Source organism: Pristis pectinata, chromosome 9, assembly GCF_009764475.1.
Source record: "Pristis pectinata isolate sPriPec2 chromosome 9, sPriPec2.1.pri, whole genome shotgun sequence".
Taxonomy (NCBI): Eukaryota; Metazoa; Chordata; class Chondrichthyes; order Rhinopristiformes; family Pristidae; genus Pristis; species Pristis pectinata.
The window spans coordinates 25398592-25419073 of NC_067413.1; the positions used below are offsets into that span (position 1 = coordinate 25398592).

Consider the following 20482-nt stretch of genomic DNA (forward strand, 5'->3'; position numbering starts at 1 on the left):
TTGTTTGTGATCCTTTCCAGATCGTGACCATCCCACTTTCACTATCCTCATCCCTCAGTTGGATGGTCATAGGTTTACTTGCCATTCCAGAGACTTAGCAATAATTAAGGCTGACACTTTAACAGAAGCAAAGAAACATATGGCACAGTTGGAAACTATTCAGAGCACCGAGGAAAAGCTTCATTGTCAGAGGTACCATCATTGTGAGATTGAATTGAGGCTGTCTTTGCCCCTCAGACAGACATAGTACTATTCAGAGTAGTTATTGGTGTTGTAATAGACAATATTTATCTTTCAACCAACATCATCAAAATAACATCTGGTCATTATCACATTGTTTTTGGTAGGATCTTGCTATGTAATTTTTCCTTCATTAGGACAGTGACTACTTCATTGGCCATGAAATGTTTTAGGACCACCTGAGGACATACAAGTTACTATTTAAATGTAAACTCTCTATTTGCCCAAACTCATTTTAGGGAGGACCTCCAAAATTATATTTTTAACCTGTCAGACTGGTCCATGAACTTGGTTCCAGATCTACACCTCTGCATTTCCCAGTCCCCGGGCCTATTTATTTTCTCCAACAAATATTATCTTCTGGTTAGACCACACTTAGAGTACTGTGTCCAGTTCTGGTCGCCTCAATATAGGAAGGATGTGGAGGTGTTGGAAAGGGTGCAAAGGAGATTTACCAGGATGCTGCCTGGATTAAAGAGTATGGATTATGAGGAGAGACTAAGGGAGCTAGGGCTTTACTAATTGGAGAGAAGGAGGATGAGGGGAGACATAATAGAGGTGTACAAAATATTAAGAGGAATAGATAGAGTGGACAGCCAGCGCCTCTTTCCCAGGGCACCAATGCTCAATACAAGAGGGCATGGCTTTAAGGTAATGGATGGGAAGTTCAAGGGAGACGTCAGAGGGAGGTTTTTCACCCAGAGAGTGGTTGGTGCATGGAATGCGCTGCCTGGGATGGTGGTGGAGGCTGATACGTTGGTCAAGTTCAAGAGATTGTTAGATAAGCATATGGAGGAATTTAAGATAGAGGGATATGTGGGAGTAAAGGGTTAGATAGTCTTAGGAGCGGTTCGAAGGTCGGCACAACATGGTGGGCCGAAGGGCCTGTATTGTCCTGTATTGTTCTATGGTTCTCTACAAAATAATATTAATGGTGATTACATACTCCTCAATTGTTCATTAAAACAGTAAATTAATTCCATGATCCAGAAACTTCAGTGGTTAAAAATGATAGAAGGAAATATGTAATGAAAGTTGAAAATTCAGGAAATCCACACTGTTTCCAGCTGCTGTGTATTTCAAATTAAATGGTATTTCTTTAAAAGAATCAAACTGGTTGAACAAAACAAGTTTATATGTTGTTTCACTCCAATATTGTTGCAGCTGCTTTGGTTTATGCTTCAAAGAGTGTTCACTATGTGTGAGAATGTGGGAGGGTTTTGTTATATGAATAAAGGTGCAAATGGAAAAGTGGTGCAGAATGAAAGGTGTGAAAAAGGAAGGGATTAAGGGAGAACGGAGGAAGAGTAGCCAATTTTAATTCTGTTTTGTTGTAGTGCCTCAGAATGTCATGTTATGTTAAGAGGCTATATAGAGGCTGATGATATTGACTCAGGTCACGAATGAATCTCCTGCCCCTTTAACTATAATATAGAGACACCTGAGCAATTTGTTCAGAAAAACTCTCTGCAGAACTCTCCATTGGTCTCTTCCCACAATCTTTAAAACCTACCACTTTGATGAATTTGCTTCCTAATCTCTCATTAGCAGGTCTCCAGTTTCCCTTCATTTATCTGGACTGTTCTTTAACATAAAAGATGCAAGTGGTTGTAGAAAACCTTCCTAATAGTGTGTATCTCTGCATTTTGTTTGCTCTCTGTTTACCAATCCGAAGATTATCTGTCAACCACTTATTTCCTGTAAGACTCTGCCAAAACCATATGCTACAATCTCTCTCACTACTTTCGAAAGCTTCAGCTCTCTGATTGTTCCTTCTGTTTGTTCCCCTTTGCATATCATAGTGTTGCGGTTAGCATAATGCTACTACAGTGCCAGCGACCTGGGTTCAATTCCAGCCACTGTCTGTAAGGAGATTGTACGTTCTCCCCGTATCTGCGTGGGTTTCCTCCGGGTGCTCCAGTTTCCTCCCACATTCCAAAGACATTCAGGTTAGGAAGTTGTGGGCATGCTATGTTGGCACCGGAAGCATGGCGACACTTGCAGGCTGCCCCCAGAACACTCTACGCAAAGATGCAGTTCACTGTGTGTTTCGATGTACATGTGACTAATAAAGATATCTTATCTTGTCTTATCTGTATACGTGAGGCACACTATATAAGCTACAATGTGACATGATCTCTACGAAGTTCTGAAGCATGTAGGAAGAATAAACTGATATCCTGTCATATGTTTGTTTTAACCTTTGATTTAACCTGATACGTGTATCTCTTGACTGGTTTTGAACTATGGGGTGAGAGCCCAATTGAAAATCAAAACACTGCAGATGCTGGAAATCTGAAATAAAAGCATAAAATGCTGGATGGTCAGGCACCTGTGGAAAGAGAAACAGAGTTAACGTTTCAGGACTGAGCTGACAAAAGGTCCTCAACCTGAAATGTTAACTCATCTCTTTTCACAGAAGATCCCTGACCTGATGACTGTTTCCATATTTTAAATGAGAGTGCAAGGCTCACTCATAGCTGACAGGGGATCAACTGTCAGGCTCAATAGCTCAGTAGGCTGTGCATGCATACAGATTCATATTGCAAACTAAGGTTGGGCACTGTCCAGGTAGTTAGATTAAACAACCTCCTGGTTCCAGCTGCCCTTCCATCCATTTGTCACAACATGTCCATCACTTTCAAATGACAATTGGTAGCAAGCAGATGCATGCTTATCCACGTGGCTGACTCTTGACTCTTAATTTTTGCACTTTTCCACCCACTACAATTTCTTCTTTCATCTCTCTAAAATTATTTTTCATCGTCACTTGCAGAGTATCTGAAAGATTAATCAATTCTGTTTACTCCGTGAATTACCTGTCGAGACTGTCAACCTTCTCCTGCCATTCACTTGGATCATAGTTGATCCACAGCTCAATTTCATGGCACAGTCTTGAGCCATTATCAATAGCACTTCACAAACTAATGACATTTCCAGCACTTGACGTCAGCGGCATGAAAATACCATTGCTTTCAGGGTCCCCTCCAAGTCTCATGCCATTCTCACTTACACATAAAATGATTTCTGTTGCTTGCAAAATTCTGGAACTCCCATCTCCACTGTGGGAGAATTTTCACCACTTGGCTTCAGCAGTTCAAGTGGGTAGATCAGCGCCCCACCCTTGAAGGTTAACTCAAGGTGGACAATAAACGTCAACCTTGCCAGCCAACCTCAATATATTTCTTTGAAATCCCTGATATCCTTACCTATTCATTTAATTGTTAGAACTTTCAACTGATTGTCTTTTGAAAAGTGAAATTTAAATGCACAGATTTTCCTTTATCCTTCGGTTTAACCCGAACCTTTCTCTTTTGAATTATAGGTTAGTCAACAAACCGAGATTAACTGTCCAAGGATTAGTCAACACGGAAATGAAATATTTCTGTACCACCCCAAGAAGTTGTTTTCTTGTCAGTTCCAATCACGTCACTTCCCGGAGCTGGGAGAAGACCAAGGAAGTGACAGCGGAGTTTTTTTTTAAATACTAAAGTTTTTCGCTTCCTGAAATGTAAACTGGAATTAATTTCTGTTTTTTTTTCCGGAGAGGAGATTTCCATTGAGGCCTTTTTGTCGGTGCGTTTTATTTTCAGCGTTGATAGTTTCAAAGCTTAAAAGAAACTTTGGTTGTTATCTACAAGATGTATTACACAATAGAGTAATATGTTTCTTTTATGCTCCCGTCTTACTTGAGCTAACACCGTGGCGGGTCTAGAGGCCGAAATAATATTTTTTTTAAGTTAAGTAAAAAGTTTGCTTTGCATGGATGAACCACTTTTAAATGGCCTTACTGGTCAGAGGGTTATGTATGAAGTGAGGAAAATATATTATTCTTGGGAGAGAATAAAGATTTTTTTAAAACAAAAGGCACAATGATGGAAATTGCATTTTCTCTCTCTTTCTCCATACAGAGTTCAGTGCACCCACAAAATGACAAGTTGCACGAAAACAGGTGAGGAAGGCGCGGACTCACCGGCGCCCATTGACTTCTACTCAGTCCCTGTGACCGCGCTGAGGGTCGCCGTGAGGAAGAGGCTGGCCCTCCTCCTCAATCCCAAGAAAATGGTGGCGGCGGACTGGACGGAACTCGCTGAGGAGATGGGCTTTCACTACCTCGAGATCAGGAACTACGACCGGTTAGAGAACCCTACCGGTAAGATGCTGGACGAATGGGAAGCCAAGGACGGTTCTTCTGTGGGCAAATTGCTGGAACTACTCCGGAAGATTGAACGAGACGATATCCTTGAAGACCTCACGCCAGCTATTGGTAAGCTCATTGATTTCAATTCTCTCAGAGCATCCTTGTATATATTATTATTTTGCACCCTGGGGAGTATTTTATACTTCTTTTACCCCTTGCCTTTCAAATTCTGTTGCCATCCTCAATGGACCAGTCAAACTGACAGTGGGTCTAGCCTTTCAGTCTTTCAAATGAAACATTAAACCAAAGCCTAATCTGTAGTAGTGGGTGAATGTAAAAGATCCCCAACACTACTTGGAAGAAGAGCCAACCAGTATCTAGCTAAAACAAATACTGCTGTTGAGGTCAAAGTTGATGCTTTGACGAAACTCAGGTTTCAGTGAGGAGGGGGAGTAGCTAGAAAGTAGGCCAAGCGAGGTTTTTTCCATTTTTTAAAAGGGCTGGTGATGGCAGTCAGTGGAGTTGGCTGCTCCTCCTGTGAGATGTGGAATATCGAGCAGAAATGTAGTGTCCCTGGTGACTATGTCTGCAGGAAGTATGTCCGCCTGCAGCTCCTCTCAGACCGCATGGATTGGTTGGAGCAGGAGCTGGACTCAACCTGAGGAGGCAGAGAGTATTAGAGAGGAGTTTTAGGGAGATGGTTACACCAAAGGTTCAGTCAGGTAGATGGGTGTCCAACGAGAGGGAGGCAGGCAAGTAGTGCAGGAGTTTCCTGTGGCTGCTTCCTCTCAAACAAGTATAATGCTTTGTATACTGTTGGGGGGATGACCTCTCAGGAGAAAATGACAACAGTAGGCAAATCAGTGGTACCATGAATGGCTCTTGTACAGCAGGGTAGGTCAAGGACTAGATGAGCAATAGTGATAGGGGTCTCGGCACAGATAAGCAATTCTGTGACTGCAAGCAAGACTCAAGGATGGTGTGTTGCCTTCCTGGTGCCAGGATCAATGATATCTCTGAGCAGGCACAGGACATTCTGAAAGAGGAGGGTAAGCAGCCAGAGGTTGTAGTCCATAGTAGTACCTATGACATTGGCAGGAAGAGAGATGTGGTCCTGCAAAGAAAATTTCGGGAGCTAGGCAGTAAATTAAAAAGCAGGAGCTGTTGGGTTGTAATCTCAGGGATTGCTGGGGTCTTGACAGATCTTTGTATCCTCTTTAGCCACAGGCAACATCCCAGAGGACTAGGAAATAGCCAATGTTGTTCCTATGTTTAAGAAGGGCAGTAGAGACAAACCAGAGATGAGCTCCACCTGCATCTAGAAAAGCATAGACTTATTAGGGATAGTCAGCATGGCTTTGTGTGGGGGAGGTCATGTCTTACAAACATGAATTTTTCGAGGAGGTGACGAAGATGATCGAGGGTAGGGCAGTGGATATTGTATACGTGGACTGTAATAAAGCTTTAGACAAGGTCCCTCATCGTGAACTGGTCCAGAAGATTAAGGCAAATAGGATCCACAAAAACTTGGTAGATTGGATTCTAAATTGGCTTGGCCTCAGAAGACAGAGGGAGGTGGTGGAGTAAAGTTATTCTGACTGGAGGGAAATGATCAGTGGTGTTCCACAAGGGTCAGTGCTGGGACCTCTATTTTTTGTGATTATATGTACAATTTGGACAAAAATGTAAGTGGGCTGATTAGGTGGAGTTGTGGATGGTGAGGAAGGTTGTCAAAGGATTCAGCAGGATATAGACCAGTTGGAAATGTAGGCAGAGAAATGGCAGATGGAGTTTAATTCGGACAAGTGTGAGGTGTTGTACTTTGAGAGCTAAGTATACAGTAAATGGCAAGGTCCTTAAGAGAACTGATGTACAGAGGGATTTTAGGCTGCAAGTCCATAGCTCCCTGAAAGTGGCAACATAAGTAGATAGGGTTGGAAAGAAGGTGTATGGCATGCTTGCCTTCGTTGGCTGGGGTGTTGAGTATGAAAGTAGGGAAGTCATGTTGCAGATGCAAAAAACTTTGGCTAGGCTCACATTTGAAGTATTGTGTACAGTTATGGTTGCCACATTTTAGGAAAGACGTGGAGGCTTTGGACAAGTTGCAGAAGAGGTTCACCAGAATGTCGCAGGGGTTAGAGAATACTAGTTATAAGGAGAAGTTTGACAGTTTTCTCTGGAGTGTCAGAGGCTGAGGGGTGGACTGATAAGAGTATATAAAATTATCAGAGGGGAAGATAGTCTTTTTCCCAGGTTGGAAATATCAAATACCAGAGGGCATAGCTTTAAGGCAAGAGGGGGAAAGTTTAAAGGAGATTTACGTGGCAAGATTTTACATAGAGTGGTAGGTGCCTGGTACATGCTGTCAGGGGAAATGATGGAAGCAGACAGGGTATCGGTGTTTAAGAGGCATTTAGATAGACACATGAACTGGCAGGGAATTGAAAGATATAGACCATGTGCAGTTTAAATTGGCATCATGGTTGGCACAGACATCGTAGGCTGAAGAGCCTGATCCTCTGGTGTACTGTTCTATGTTCATTATCACATTGCTGTTTTTAAGACATTTCTGTGCATAAATTAAATGTTGTATCTTCAACACAATAGTGCTTGCAGATGAAAGGTACTTCATTGATTATAAAATACCTTGGGGAAAAACATGTATAAATGTAGACCTTCTACTTCTTGTGTGATATGGAGATATTGAAAATTGTGCTGAATCCAAGCTATCACTGCAATTTCACAAAGCATCTGGGATAGGTTCCTCTGCCACTCTCAATACAACGACTAAGATGATTTCTCAGAGGTTTATGTGAAAGATGCAGAAAAGTCAAATTAAGAATCTTGTGAAAGTTAAATTTTCAACCTAATTGAGGCAGTCTTTTGTGCAACTGATGAGCATGTGAAATTCACTTATGATTAAGTTTGCAGAAGTCATAAAATTGGAAGTAGATAAAAATGAAGGTAAGTTTCTTTTTAACTCGCATAATGTGGTCACAAGTGGAAGCCTGACATTTATGGTCTGTTCCAATTTCCATTTAAATTGAGTGGGTTACAGTGTCATTTTAGATGACAGTTAAGAATTAACCACATAGTTAGATCAGTGGTCACATTCAGGCAAACCAGAGTAAGGACAGTAGGTTTCCTTATGAGGACATGGATTTTACGGCATTCCAGTAATTGTGTGATTTTTTTCCAGTTCCAACTTTTTAGTTCCAAATTTGTGTAATTACTTGAACTTGCATTCATCAACTGCTGTGGCAGGACTTGAATTTCACTAATCTGGATGCTAGTCCATCCATTTATCTGTGATATTACCATGGGCCACAAGAGTGAGTAACACTGAATTGTTAAATTTACTGGGATGTGTTTTTCCTATGGGGTGTAAATTATGCACATTGGTGTGCATTTTTGAACAAGATCTATTTGCACCCAAACTTCTTGCCAGTTTCATTAACATGATTTTTTTTTAATTGGGCATAGATTATGGAACTAAAATTGTACCCTCTATTCCTCCTTCAATGATGAATTATTTCAATTTTCTAAACATTTAGCAATTTGTCCATATTAATCATGGCAAATTTTGGACCAGTCAATTTTTAACGTAGCTCATATTAATGCCATAGAGATTTTAGAGGCATAATGCCTAGCTAAGTGTTAAGAGTTTGAAAGACATTTAATTTATAACCCTACAATCTTCAATATTATAGTTTTTGAAATGTTTATTATTCCAGAATAACCTCTGAAAATCATTGTTTGACAATACAAACATTTGAACAATCTTTGAGATGGCTGAAGTGAGCACCAATTCACCCCAATTCCACAGCTTTTCCTCAATTCCTCCTATCCCACTGTCCAAATATCAATAAAAAGAAATGAGAAGTTGGTTAGACTGATAACTCCCAAGGACCTGAAGATCTACATCCAGATGCTCTGGTTATCATCTTCCAACATTCTGAAGGTTCTAGAAATGCTCATGCATATTGAAAGTTAGAAAATGTGTTCCTATTATTTAAGAAAGGAAGTGACAGAGAAAACAGGGATCAACTAACATTTTAGCCAAACATTCGTGGTAGGGAAAATGGTGGAGTTTATAGTAAAGAACGAAATAATAGAACACCTAGAAAAGAATAATAGGATTGGGTCAACATGAATTTACAAGAAAATATTCTCTCCACATAGACTCTGTCAAGACCCCTTAGGATCTTACATGTTTCATCGTTAGCTCTCACTTTTCTAAACAACAGTAGATACAAGCCCAGACTGTCCAAAATTTTCTCCTAAGGTAACCCACCTATTCCAGTTATTGAGCTAGTAAACCTGATTTGAACAGCTTCATATACATACTTCCTTGAATAAGGAGATCGGTATTAAACACAAAATTACAAAATATGGTCTCACCAGTAATATGAAATGAAGGCATAACTTTGCTACTTTTGTATTCAGTTCCTCTAGCATTAAATGTTAGCTTTCCCAATCACATGCTGTGCTTGCACACTAGCCTTTTGCAGAATCATGTTTGATTAATTTTTTTAGAGTTCCTTGAGGATGTGACTGGTAGACTAGATTTTCAGAAGAGTGATAGAGGCATTTAAGAGGCTCTCAGAGAAGCATGTGAATGTGCAGAGAATGAAGAGATATGGATATTGTGTAGGCAGAAGGAATTAGTTTAGTTATTTAATTAGCAGGTTAATTAGTTCAGCACAACATTGTGGGCCAAGGGCCTGTTCCGGTGTTGTGCTGTTCTCTGGTTCAATAAGATTCCACAGAGGAGATTGATCATAAAGGTTAGAGCCTTGGATTTGGGGTGACTAAATAATATCATATTTCAAAATTTGCTGATGATACAAAAATAAGTGGGATGGTGAATAGGTCATAAGATATAAAGAGGTTTCAAGAAAAGGGCTGAATGACTGGGTGAGAACATGTTGGATGAAATATATCATAGAAAAATTCACTCTGGTGCACAAAACAGAAAAAAGCAGGGTATTCTGTTTAACGGTGACAGATTGGGAAATGTTGATTTTCAAAGGAACGGGGTGTTCTTGTACACCAGTCCCTGAAAGCTTACGTTGCAGGTGTAGCAAGCAAATAGGAAGGTGAATGGTTTGTGAGTTGTATTAAGAGGATTTGAGAAGAGGAGTAAAGATAACTTTACTGCAATTTATGACATAGAGTCTTAGTGAGGCTGTAGCTACAGTATTGTGTACAGTTTAGGTCTCCTTGCCCAAAAATTATATAGGTGCCATAAAGAGAATGCAATGAAGATTCATCAAATTGGTTCTAGAGATGTTTGATCCTCCACATGAGGAGAGATTGTGCAGGCTATGCCTGTATTCTCTAGAATGTGAATTGAATATCGCGCTCTCTAATGAGAGTCAAGCTCCTGCAGCCTGTAGAGCACAGGAGTGCCACCAATTGAAATGAGGGAATTACTTTGGGATATGTTTTCATCACAAAGTACAGGGTATAACAGTGTAAACTCAAACTTCTTGCTTCAGAAAGTTTACAACTGAAGATTTTGCAAAGACCTGGTCCCACACCAATGAATAAGGTAAACTCAGTGACTTACTCTAAAGCTGGTCAAAGACCAGAGACATTTTCTATTGCTTGGCAGGAGCTTTACTACTTTAGTTCTGGTACTGATTATCAAGAAAAGGAAGTGAATCTTAAAGATGCTATCTTTAGTTTATAATTCTGCTGCAAAGCCAATTTCCCTCAGTTTTCACAGCCATTCTAACCCTTGAGTGATATCATGTAAGCTTGTTTATTCATTTACAATATTTATAATGTATTGAAAGATGCATTCTTTCAATTTCTACCGTCTGGGTAATGCTTTCCAGGACATTTACCCTTATACTTGTATACAAGACAAAACATAGTGGCAAGGATATCTAAATACACCGGTCTACAATTTTGTATCTCTTGTGAAACTCCACTCTTCTGTTGCATTTCCTTTTCTATTAATTTTACCCCTGACTACTTCTTCACTGTTGCTATAATTTCCTGTTGCTTTACAATTCTCTGAGAACTGTTCCATTGACCCTGGCATCTTGTACACCTCTAAATCCAATTGCCTCAATAACTGATGTCTCCCTTTGTATACCCTCGTTTACAGCAGACTAGTAATTGCAATTTTGCCGGCCATGTAGAAGTCCTGACTGGTGACTTTTAGTAAACGAATAAAAATGAAGAATTCCTCATTCTGTGTCTATTTATTTGAGGTAGAGAGTACAATAACTTTTAATGCAACAACTGACACTGGAATGCCCATCCCTTTCGCTTTTTGCACAAGCTAAACCCTGAATATACTCGTCACCGTCCTGGAGCTAAATCTGCCAACAATCCGATGAGGCAAGACTTCCAGTGCAGACCAGTCACTGTTCCCTGACTGGAATACCTTTATGGCTGAGAGGTCCCATCTTTAAGGTAAAACTCCACTTCCATAACCAATAAAAAGTGCAGACTCCATTTTGATCTAACATCAAGTTTAACATTTTCCTTCCCCTTGCTCTGAGCAAACAGGATTTCAACACTCTTCCCTTCTCCTATTTGGTATCTTTGTCACCCGTTACATTTTTTAAGGTCACAAAGTCATAATTTAGATACACGTTCCAGGTGATTAAACACAGTTTCAGTCGTTATTCAATGACTCAATTTCAGTCAATTTTCAGGTGTGTAGGCAAAGCAAAATAATTTCACATTTGCAATTTTAGCTTGGGAAATAAAAACTTTAAAAAAAAAAGCGACTGCTCTTTGATCAAAACTAACTCAATGCCATGTGCAAACAGACAATTCCTGGACATCAGTGTTTCTAAAGACTTTGTTGGAAAGAAATCAGACATTTAAACTTTAATTTTATGACAGTATTTTAAATGCTACTGCTTTGTGGACATCTCTCTCATTCCCTCTCTTTCTCTCTCTTTTTCTCACCCTCTCTCTTCACTATTTGCCTCTCCCTTTCTCATTTTACTCTTGCTCACTCTTTCTCTCCTCTCCTTTTCTCGCTCTTGCCCTCTTTCCCCATTTGAGAATTTCTGGAATTTTGGAACACATCCCTTACTGCCACTTGCACAGCCACCTCACTCCAATAACGTAGGCACTGATAGGCACTCTTCCTCTGGGCAATGCTACAGCATCATTGTCAATGACAGGATCTCCTGGATCAAGGAGTTTCTGAATTCTGGGATATCCTATTTTCATCCTCCTCTCCTCCTCAATGCCCACTTCTTTGTCAAAGCTATTGATCATTTTATCTAATCACATTTCTTTGGTGTGGCATCCATTTTTACCTTTTTTTTACTCTGATGTGTTCCCTTGAGATATGTTCCTACATTAGAAAAGCTGTACAAACATATTGTGTGAGAGAAGAGAGGATGTACTGTGCGTACATTGTAAGATGAAATATATTGGGATAATATACATGTAGATGAGAGAACTTGGTACAAATTTTTCAGAGGAATAGCAGAGTATTATGAAGAATATTTTTTGAAATATGCATTATCATTAGCATTCTTTTAAACATGAAAATTGGAGAATAATGAGACAAAGAATTGAAAGCAATCATGCATTCCATACTGTCAGAAAACCAAGATAAAGTGAACCAAAGAGGAGTTACAGGAAGTACTAGAGTAGGTAATGAATAACATGAGGAAAAGATTCTTTAGAGCTCAAGGGTAGCCAAAAATAAGTAGGAACTGCTAACACTTTGTGTCTCCAGAACAACTGATTCAAGTGACAACAGATCTTGACATGATGGATTAGCTAAGGTCTTAAGGTATATTCATTGCAGTACAGGTAAGAAGATTCTAGGTTTGATTTCTCCTCAGTATCGTGTTGGTTTACTTTGGTTAGGGCAATATGGAATCAATCTTAATGACCTTGGATGGCAAAGGACAGCAAAATTCAAGCAGGGCACCATCTGGTAACTACTATTGAAAGCATAAGTTGCAGGTTTCGAGTGAGCACCAAATCAGACTTAATGGTTTGAAAACCTGAACTATTCCATGATCATCCTCACTCCTGGTTGATCAGCATACTGACAGTCATAACCTGGACACGGCAATGAGGAAAAGATACTTGAATGTGAAATAGAATTGCTGAAGCCTTCTCCTTGGATATCAGGCCAGAATTCCTGCACTTTGCAACAGAGGGTCATAATGAGCAGGTGATCTCATGAGAGTGAGAGCAAACTTGGTTCCCTCAATGTTAACGAAGCAAAAGAGCTGGTCATTGACTTCAGGAAAGGGGGCGGTGTACATGCACCTGTCTACATCAATGGTGCTGAGGTCGAGAGGGTTGAGAGCTTCAAGTTCCTGGGTGTGAACATCACCAACAGCCTGTCCTGGTCAAATCACATAGATGCCACGGCCAAGAAAGCTCACCAGCACCTCTACTTCCTCAGGAGGCTAAAGAAATTTGGTTCGTCCCCTTTGACTCTCACCAACTTTTATCGATGCACCATAGAAAGCATCCTATCTGGATGTATCACGGCTTGGTATGGTAACTGCTCTGCCCAGGACTGCAAGAAGCTGCAGGGAGTTGTGGACACGGCCCAATGCATCACGGACACCAGCCTCCCCTCCTTGGACTTTGTCTTTACCTCTCGTTGTCTTGGTGTAGCAGCCAGCATAATCAAAGACCCCACCCACCCAGGACATTCTCTCTTCTCTCCTCATCCAACGGGTAGAAGATACAGGTGCCTGAAGGCATGTACCACCAGACTTAAGGACAGCTTCTACCCCACTGTGATAAGACTATTGAACGGTTCCCTTATACGATGAGATGGACTATGACCTCACGATCTACCTTGTTGTGACCTTGCACCTTATTGCACTGCCCTTTCTCTGTAGCTGTGACACTTTACTCTGCACTATTACTGTTTTTACCTGTACTACATCAATGCACTTTGTACTAACTCAATGTAACTGCACTGTGTAATGAATTGACCTGTATGATTGGTTTGTAAGACAAGCTTTTCACTGTACCTCGGTACAAGTGACAATAATAAACCAATACCAATAAACCAATACCAATATATTTTCCCTACTGAAACCATGCAGCTGATTTAGGTAACAAGTTCAACTTCTTGTCCTCAAGGCAACAGTCTCACAGTGGAACGTTCAACAGATTTTAAGATCAATTTCCGAAATAGGACTCAAACCTAGAAACATATGACTCACAATTGAGAAAGCTGTTGAATTAACTGGCTGGCACTTACTACAGGAGTGCAGAAATTATTATAAAAGTTGTTTTTACCTCAGTGGAGTTTTAAATTCTCGTTAGAGAATCTGATTTGATGTAATTGGATCAGTCTGTTGCTGCTTGGGCTACTACATTCTCTGACTGAAAATTTGGTATATGGAATAGATCACAATGGCATGACACCTTCTGCTGACTGAAGGCATTATACTGCTGTTACACCTGGAGGACATTTAAAAATTGGCAATATTTACAAGCCACCTTGCCCTCGCATCTGGAGAGTATTGGCAAACTAAAGGTGGATCTGGGAAATATGAAGAGGAGTTTGGACCACCGTATGGTGGTGAAGACAAGCTGAGTGATCTGCTGATCCCAAGTTTCCTTGAAAGACTTGTAAGTAATAAGGAGCTGGATTATCTGTGCCCCCTTAAACATAGACAACTCCAAGGCAACCCTTATGGCAAGGAATAAGATACTTAATGGGATAGCAAAAGTAAAACTAGACCAGTACCACAGAATTAAAGGGCAGTGTAGAAGCTGTACTACTGTACTAGTAATCCAAAAGTCATGTTCTGGAGATGTTGAATTCAAATCCCAACATGGCGATTTGAAAAAAAACAGGTAATAATGATTATAAAACTGTTGGAGTATTGTAAAAGTTCAGGTGATATACTTCAGCAGATGAAACCGGGCAGCTTTAGCCAATTGTGAACTACTGGTTAACTCTTAAAATGTCAAAGTGTTATTGAGAAAAGAAAACCTGCAGATGTCCAAGTTTAAAAAAAATTGCACCACCTCAAGCAGTTATTTTTTTTAACTTGGAAGAGTAAATCACTTTGATAGGAGGAATATATGAAACAAAAATGGAAGAATAAGATTAAGTGGCAGAAAATTGGGAGGCTCCAATCTAAGGATAAAGGGAACTTGAATCCAAAAATTTCCATCAGTGTTAAAATATCATAAGTCATCTTTATTGTTTTTTACAGTGGAGTGCTGCAGACAATATCTCAACAAACCCGTTCAGGTGCCATCAGTGGATAGCAGTGACCCTAAGAGCACAGGTAATATGCAGACTAGATTTAACTTTCTTTTTCTAATATAATCTTTCCTACACGGAAACAAAATAACTTCATTATCTGTCATAGCAAGAATTGCTCTTCCTTCAGTTTAAAGATCTGAGCAGCTGAGAATGAATCTTAAAAATAAGTATTCTTGGAAAAATGTTTTGATAGTCTTGACTGTAGCCAGTCTTCGGGTTTAAGGACAGTACTGTGATGCAGTTGGTACATCACAGCTCTAGCATAATAATTACCAACCCTGCTGAGTTTAGAAGGTAGTGAAGAATCAGTTCAAAAAGTTATTTTTTTTTACCTTGTCTAGGCAAAATTAAATCAGACAGTAAGTTATGAAATATGCTGAGGATGAACAAGAGAGATGATAATCTTGCTATCATGTTTAGTTTATGTAAAAACATGTAATTATTGGTGCAATGCAGAGAACAAAATCAATGTAAACATATTTGCAGAGAAACACAATGGTCTTGTGTTTTAAAATTAGGATTTTATTATCTTAGCTGCAGTGATGCACCTCTGAAAATAGAATGCAGCCAGCTCACTTCTGCTGTCCATGCCCACATCATACTCAAAACCTAAAGGTAAATTCAGTGTTTGCACCCAATCAGCAGGAAGCCACTTGATGAAAGTACAGATTAGGGAATCAGCTTTTCCTATACTTTCCACGTCATCAAAATAAAGATTATGAGAGGTATCATAGTTGTAAAATCATCTAAACACAGTAGTAGTATATGCACTAGGTAAACTTCAAGGAGACCAGCTCTCCTTCATCTTATGGTCAGGGCCTACTTGAGAAAAAAAGAACCTATCTGGTTTCCCAATAATATCTTGGTAGCTGGAATGACTCAGTGTTACAAGAGTTGTTGATGATCTCTAGTAATCAAGCAGTTGGTCTACAGCAGATGCATTGAGTACAAAAGTTGAGACATCATATTACACTGGAATATTGTGTGCAGTTCTGGCCACTATACTATAGGAAGGATATGATTAAGTTATCGGGCACAGAAAAGATTCACAAGGATGTTGCCAGTACTGGAGGGCTTGAATAAGGTGAGACTGGATAGGCTGGGGCTGTTTTTCCTCGAGCGAAGGATGCTGAGGGGTGACCTTGTAGAGATTGAGGGCCATAGATAAGGTGGAAGGGCACAGTTTTTTCTCCCCAGGGTAGGGGAGTCTAAAACTAGAGGGCATAGGTTTAAGGTGAGAGGGGAAAGATTTACAAGGGACCTGAGTGGCAAAGTTTTCAAACAGCTGGTGGTGGGTATATGGAACAAGCTTCCAGAAGAAGTGGTAGAGATGGGTACAATTACAACATTTAAAAGACATTTAGAGAGGTTCATGGATAGGAAAGGTTTAGGGGGAAATGGGCCGAATGCAGACAAATGGAACTAGCTCAAGAAGACACCTAAGTCGGCATGGACTAGTTGGGCCAAAAGGCCTGTATAACTCTATGACTCAAACATGAAATGAGGAAAGCTACCAGTGGAAGAATTCTTTGGGAACTATAAGATATACCATGTTCCAGGTGATGGATTAATAAATGCTATTTTCCCTGACAGGAGTTACACCTGAATTCTTCGATGCCTTTATTTGCTATTGTCAAGCTGACATCGAGTTTGTCCACGAAATGATCAAGCAGCTTGAGCAGACTGAGTACAAACTGAAGCTGTGTGTATTTGATCGTGATGTGCTACCAGGGTCATGCATCTGGACCATATCCAGTGAGCTCATTGAGAAAAGGTATGCAGAGACTGCTGGTCAGTGTTTGGGAATACAACAAATTTTTGGGATAATGGGCACATTAGCAGACAATTCTAGTGTGTCTTGGGGGTGCTAACCTCCTATCCCAATAATTTGCCATGGGGAATAAGGAGGGCTGTTCAATATGTTTTTTTGAGAACGTGGCCTTCAGGCCCATCTACTTTCCCTTTTATCATCTTCCAAATCAGATGGTGCAACAAAAATGGTTTTGTTAGTCAATCATGGGCAAGTAGTCTCCATCTATTAGTCTACAACTGACCCAGACATGAGGTAATATAAACTCCCAATATTGAAAATCTTCAGAAGACTTTAGTCACTTGACACCTTGTCTTCCCAGGCATGCTACACTTCCTGCATATTATGTCTTCTTGGACTTCATACAGCAGGGTTCTGAACTTAAAATATGCTGGAATCTTTTCTGGTACCCTACTCAGAATTCTTATTCACAAGTATTCCTTCACAACAAAGCCTGCCAGGCAGCTCAAAACCAAATAAGATTATTTGCAAACATAATTCAGGCTTCCTCTGATACTCTCAGCACAGATTACTATGTGGCAATGAGGTGCAGAATCCTGAGCCAATTTACCTTTTTTCCCCAGTATCACAAGATGTTGCCCCTACAGATTTCACCTTGTGAGCAATTAATGCAACACAGTTTCAAAGGTTGAATTTGGGAGTATGCTCAGTGTGCCTCAGCCAGAAAAATTCACTGAGCTGTTTGTGGGATGTGATTCAAGCATCAGGCAGTCAAACTTAAATATTTTTGGATGGTGGATTGAGATGAGATAGTACCACTTCCATACCCATGATAAGTGTCTTTCATCAATAAAGAAAATGTGTTAATAATCAGTATTGAGGACTTTCCAGCTTGGATTAATGCCAAGGATGAATGAGGCAACTATACTGAAAAGATGAATTAGAATGGTCATGTGCTTCCTCATTTTTGCAATGAGATTTGGAATGCCTTCACTTCTGTTCTAGGCCCATCTCATCCAGGTACTATTTTGCCAGCAATTGCATTCTGTCCTTGGACTCCAGCACTTTATAATGTTCTATAAAGAAAATTATCTTTATGTAATTGATCACATTTGTGTGGGAACTTTTTCCTACCTGAAATCTACATCAGACAGGGAAGGAAGACAAGATAATAAACTAAAGTACTAAAATTAAAGACTAGCATGATATGAATTGCCAGCAGTTCTACTGGAATCTTATGGATTATCTTTTTCTTGTTAACTGACAGGTGTAAAAGAATGGTGGCAGTAATCTCTGATGACTTTTTGGTTAGCGATGATTGTGATTTTCAAACAAAGTTTGCTCTGAGTCTTAGTCCAGGTAAACCAACTATATGTTATGTACCACCATCTATTCTAGCTCATTCCTTTCTATGCTTGTGTTATTATCTTCTCCATCTTCCTCTTACAAATTTCAACCCAATTCATCTCATTTTCACTGGTTTATTCAACCTTTGATCTCTTGCTTCAACCCTTGAGCTTCTCAATTTTTCCCTCATTTAGTGATGCTTTATTTTTCAAAAGTGATGTTTCACAGTATGCATGATTTCACACAAAGTGTTGCTGTTTTTCACTTGTGAGTGCCTATGCACTTGCCTCCATTGTGTCAACCAATTGAGTGATGCCCTGGGAAGCATCTCCCACTCCCATTGCGGTTATGGGAAGAATGCATCTTTTCAGACCATTGGTGGAGCAGCTGAGGCATGCAAACAACTAGGTATGACAAGGAGTAAAGCAGCTTACTCACTGCCTCCATGGTGCTCTACAGAGTGTATCACTGAACTGATTCTGTACAGAACTGATTCCAGATTTGTGTGTTCAGAATTGAACCAATTTCAGGCAGAGATTGTGAGAGTGCTGGATAAAAGCTGGTTCCCAGTTTGTATGTTCAGGGGACTTGCTTGTGGAATCAAATTCTATCCAAGGTATAGTTTTAAATGAATGAAGGGAAGATAACTGGAGAAGTAAGAAAGCAAACTGGAAGTAGCAAGAGGAATTTCAAAATTAATGTTTTGTTTTTGGTTCTACAGGTGCCCGAGACAAACGGCTGATCCCTGTCAAATACAAACATATCAAGAAAGAGTTTCCCAGTATTCTCCGCCATATTACTCTTTGTGATTACACAAACCCAAGCACTAAATCATGGTTCTGGAAGAGGCTTGCAAAGGCACTCGCACAGCCTTGAGAGAGCCTAGACGAGGAATGGAAGTACTCAAGTTTGGTTGGTGTAAAAACTGTGTGGGGATTCTACCATAAGGTGACTCGATGAACTGTACTCAATGACTGGCTCCATTATCTTGACCACTTCATGCTTTCTTCAGTATTAAAAGAACTGGATGTATTTCACCTGGTGGCCAAATTTAATTTAAATGAAAGGAAGTTTTGGAGCAAGCATAAAAATGGTTCAGATCATGTGCCTGAGGAATTGCAAACTATTATTACTTTTTTTTTAATGTTTCTCAGCTATATAATTGCCTCATGGAAAAGTCAATCACCATATCTATGCCTTTAAATGAAGCCACTGAAAAGCCTGTAGTCATACTGTATGTAGATGTTCTATTTGGCCAGTTGTGTTTTCATGGGCTCAAAATAGTGCACCTGCTTCTTTCTTTCACCTCCCTCTGTCACATGAGAAGAGAGTGCCTAGTTTGTTTTCCGATAACTGACATAAAATTACTTTGGGATCTAAAATGTTGGCCATGTTGGAGAAAACCATATTGCCCTCATGGTAACAGAAAAATCAAGCAATGCAGCTGCAAACAAGGTAGTACAATTATGATTTGTTGGGAGTTCTAAGTCTTCAGATTAAAGTTTGGCCTGATGATGTCAAATGATGATCTTCTCTGACTTCTAGTTTAAGTTCTCCTTTCACAAGTTGCATAGTCGAGGTAGCAAATAATATCAAAGTACTTTGGAACAAATATATGCATTCTCCAATGATTATGTTAATAGGCTATTAATTCAGGAGTAACAATCCAGAGAGTGAGAGTTCAGAATTTGTTTATTTTCTACAAATGATGCTGAGGGAAGACTGATAAAGCATTTTGAAATTTTTTAAGTGGTTTAATTAAAGTAGATGTGAAACCATTTCGACAGGGGAGGAATTCCAAGACTAGAGGCCATAAACAAAAGATATCCTCTAATAAATTCAGCATTTGAGTCAGTGAAATGTCTTTTCCGCAATGAGAAATAGAAGTGTATTTGAGTTGTGTAACATTGATTCATTGAAGTGGAAATTACATGGATTCAGGAGGTGTAAAGAATAGAAGAAAATGTTGAAATAGTAAATGAAGAGGGGTAAGAAGAGGCTCATGTGGAAATGTTGCTGTCTGTCTTGAAAATTCATTAAAGAACTAGCCTTAAGTGTGTTGGGTTATTATGGAAAACCATCATGTTCTATGGAGGATGAAATCTACAGTCCTGGCTCAACTGGCCTATTCATTATAACAATCCCAAACCGTTATTGTTGATTCTTAACTACTTTCTGAAGTGACCGAGTCAACTACTCAGTTGCACCAGGCCCTGTCAATACTTCAAGAGGAATGTTCAAAAACATTACCTAAGTTCACTGATGATGCCCATAACCGGGGCATGAAAGCTTGGTCCTTGACAGAGAACTTGTAGTCAACAATTGGAACATTAATAGTGTCACCTGCATTCTGGGAAATGTTATGGAAAGTAGGCCTTTTCCTTTAGCCTCTGTGGGTATAACTTTTAACCTGTGCAATTATTTGTTCCTTTTCTTTGCTATGGTTTTATGCATTATTAGTAAAATCACTCTTTTACACTTTTTTGAAACCAATAAACACTGTGGAAGTTTTAATTTATCAATTTCTACTGATTGTAATCATAGTACAATCTTGTGAATCAGATTCATGGTAGAAGATGTGAATCAACCATTTCACATATAGTTTTGTGAAAGAGAAATTGTGTTTGACGATTTTACTACAGTTCTTTGAGGATGAATAAAAGGGAACCAGTGGAAATTCACAAAAGTCATTCAACAAGGTGTCTGAAAAAAATTTTTTACACAAGTTAAGAGTTTGTGACTT

At 39.6% G+C, this 20482-nt stretch overlaps 1 protein-coding gene across 3 annotated transcripts; it reads left to right on the forward strand.

The window, feature by feature from the left end:
• Positions 1 to 3676: 3676 nt before the first annotated feature.
• On the forward strand, positions 3677 to 19264 carry myd88 (MYD88 innate immune signal transduction adaptor). 3 transcript variants are annotated; one of them, XM_052023409.1, is made up of 6 exons: positions 3677 to 3816; positions 4152 to 4507; positions 14569 to 14643; positions 16215 to 16395; positions 17660 to 17751; positions 18461 to 19264. In XM_052023409.1, the coding sequence occupies exons 2-6, from the start codon at positions 4171 to 4173 to the stop codon at positions 18613 to 18615; spliced, it is 840 nt and encodes a 279-aa protein (XP_051879369.1). In that variant the 5' UTR covers positions 3677 to 3816; positions 4152 to 4170; the 3' UTR covers positions 18616 to 19264. The 3 variants fall into 3 exon arrangements, with proteins under 3 accessions (XP_051879369.1, XP_051879368.1, XP_051879370.1); XM_052023408.1 differs by lacking the exon at positions 3677 to 3816 and adding an exon at positions 3920 to 4053; XM_052023410.1 differs by lacking the exons at positions 3677 to 3816; positions 17660 to 17751 and adding an exon at positions 3920 to 4053.
• Positions 19265 to 20482: the final 1218 nt, after the last annotated feature.

Bases quoted from the DNA above. Each gene is read 5' to 3' on its own strand.
- myd88 (XM_052023408.1), top strand. From the start codon at position 4,022: ATGGCCTTACTGGTCAGAGGGTTATGTATGAA. The intron at 14,644-16,214 runs GTAATATGCAGA...TTTCCCTGACAG, and splicing joins CAGTGACCCTAAGAGCACAG to GAGTTACACCTGAATTCTTC. The intron at 17,752-18,460 runs GTAAACCAACTA...TTGGTTCTACAG, and splicing joins TGCTCTGAGTCTTAGTCCAG to GTGCCCGAGACAAACGGCTG.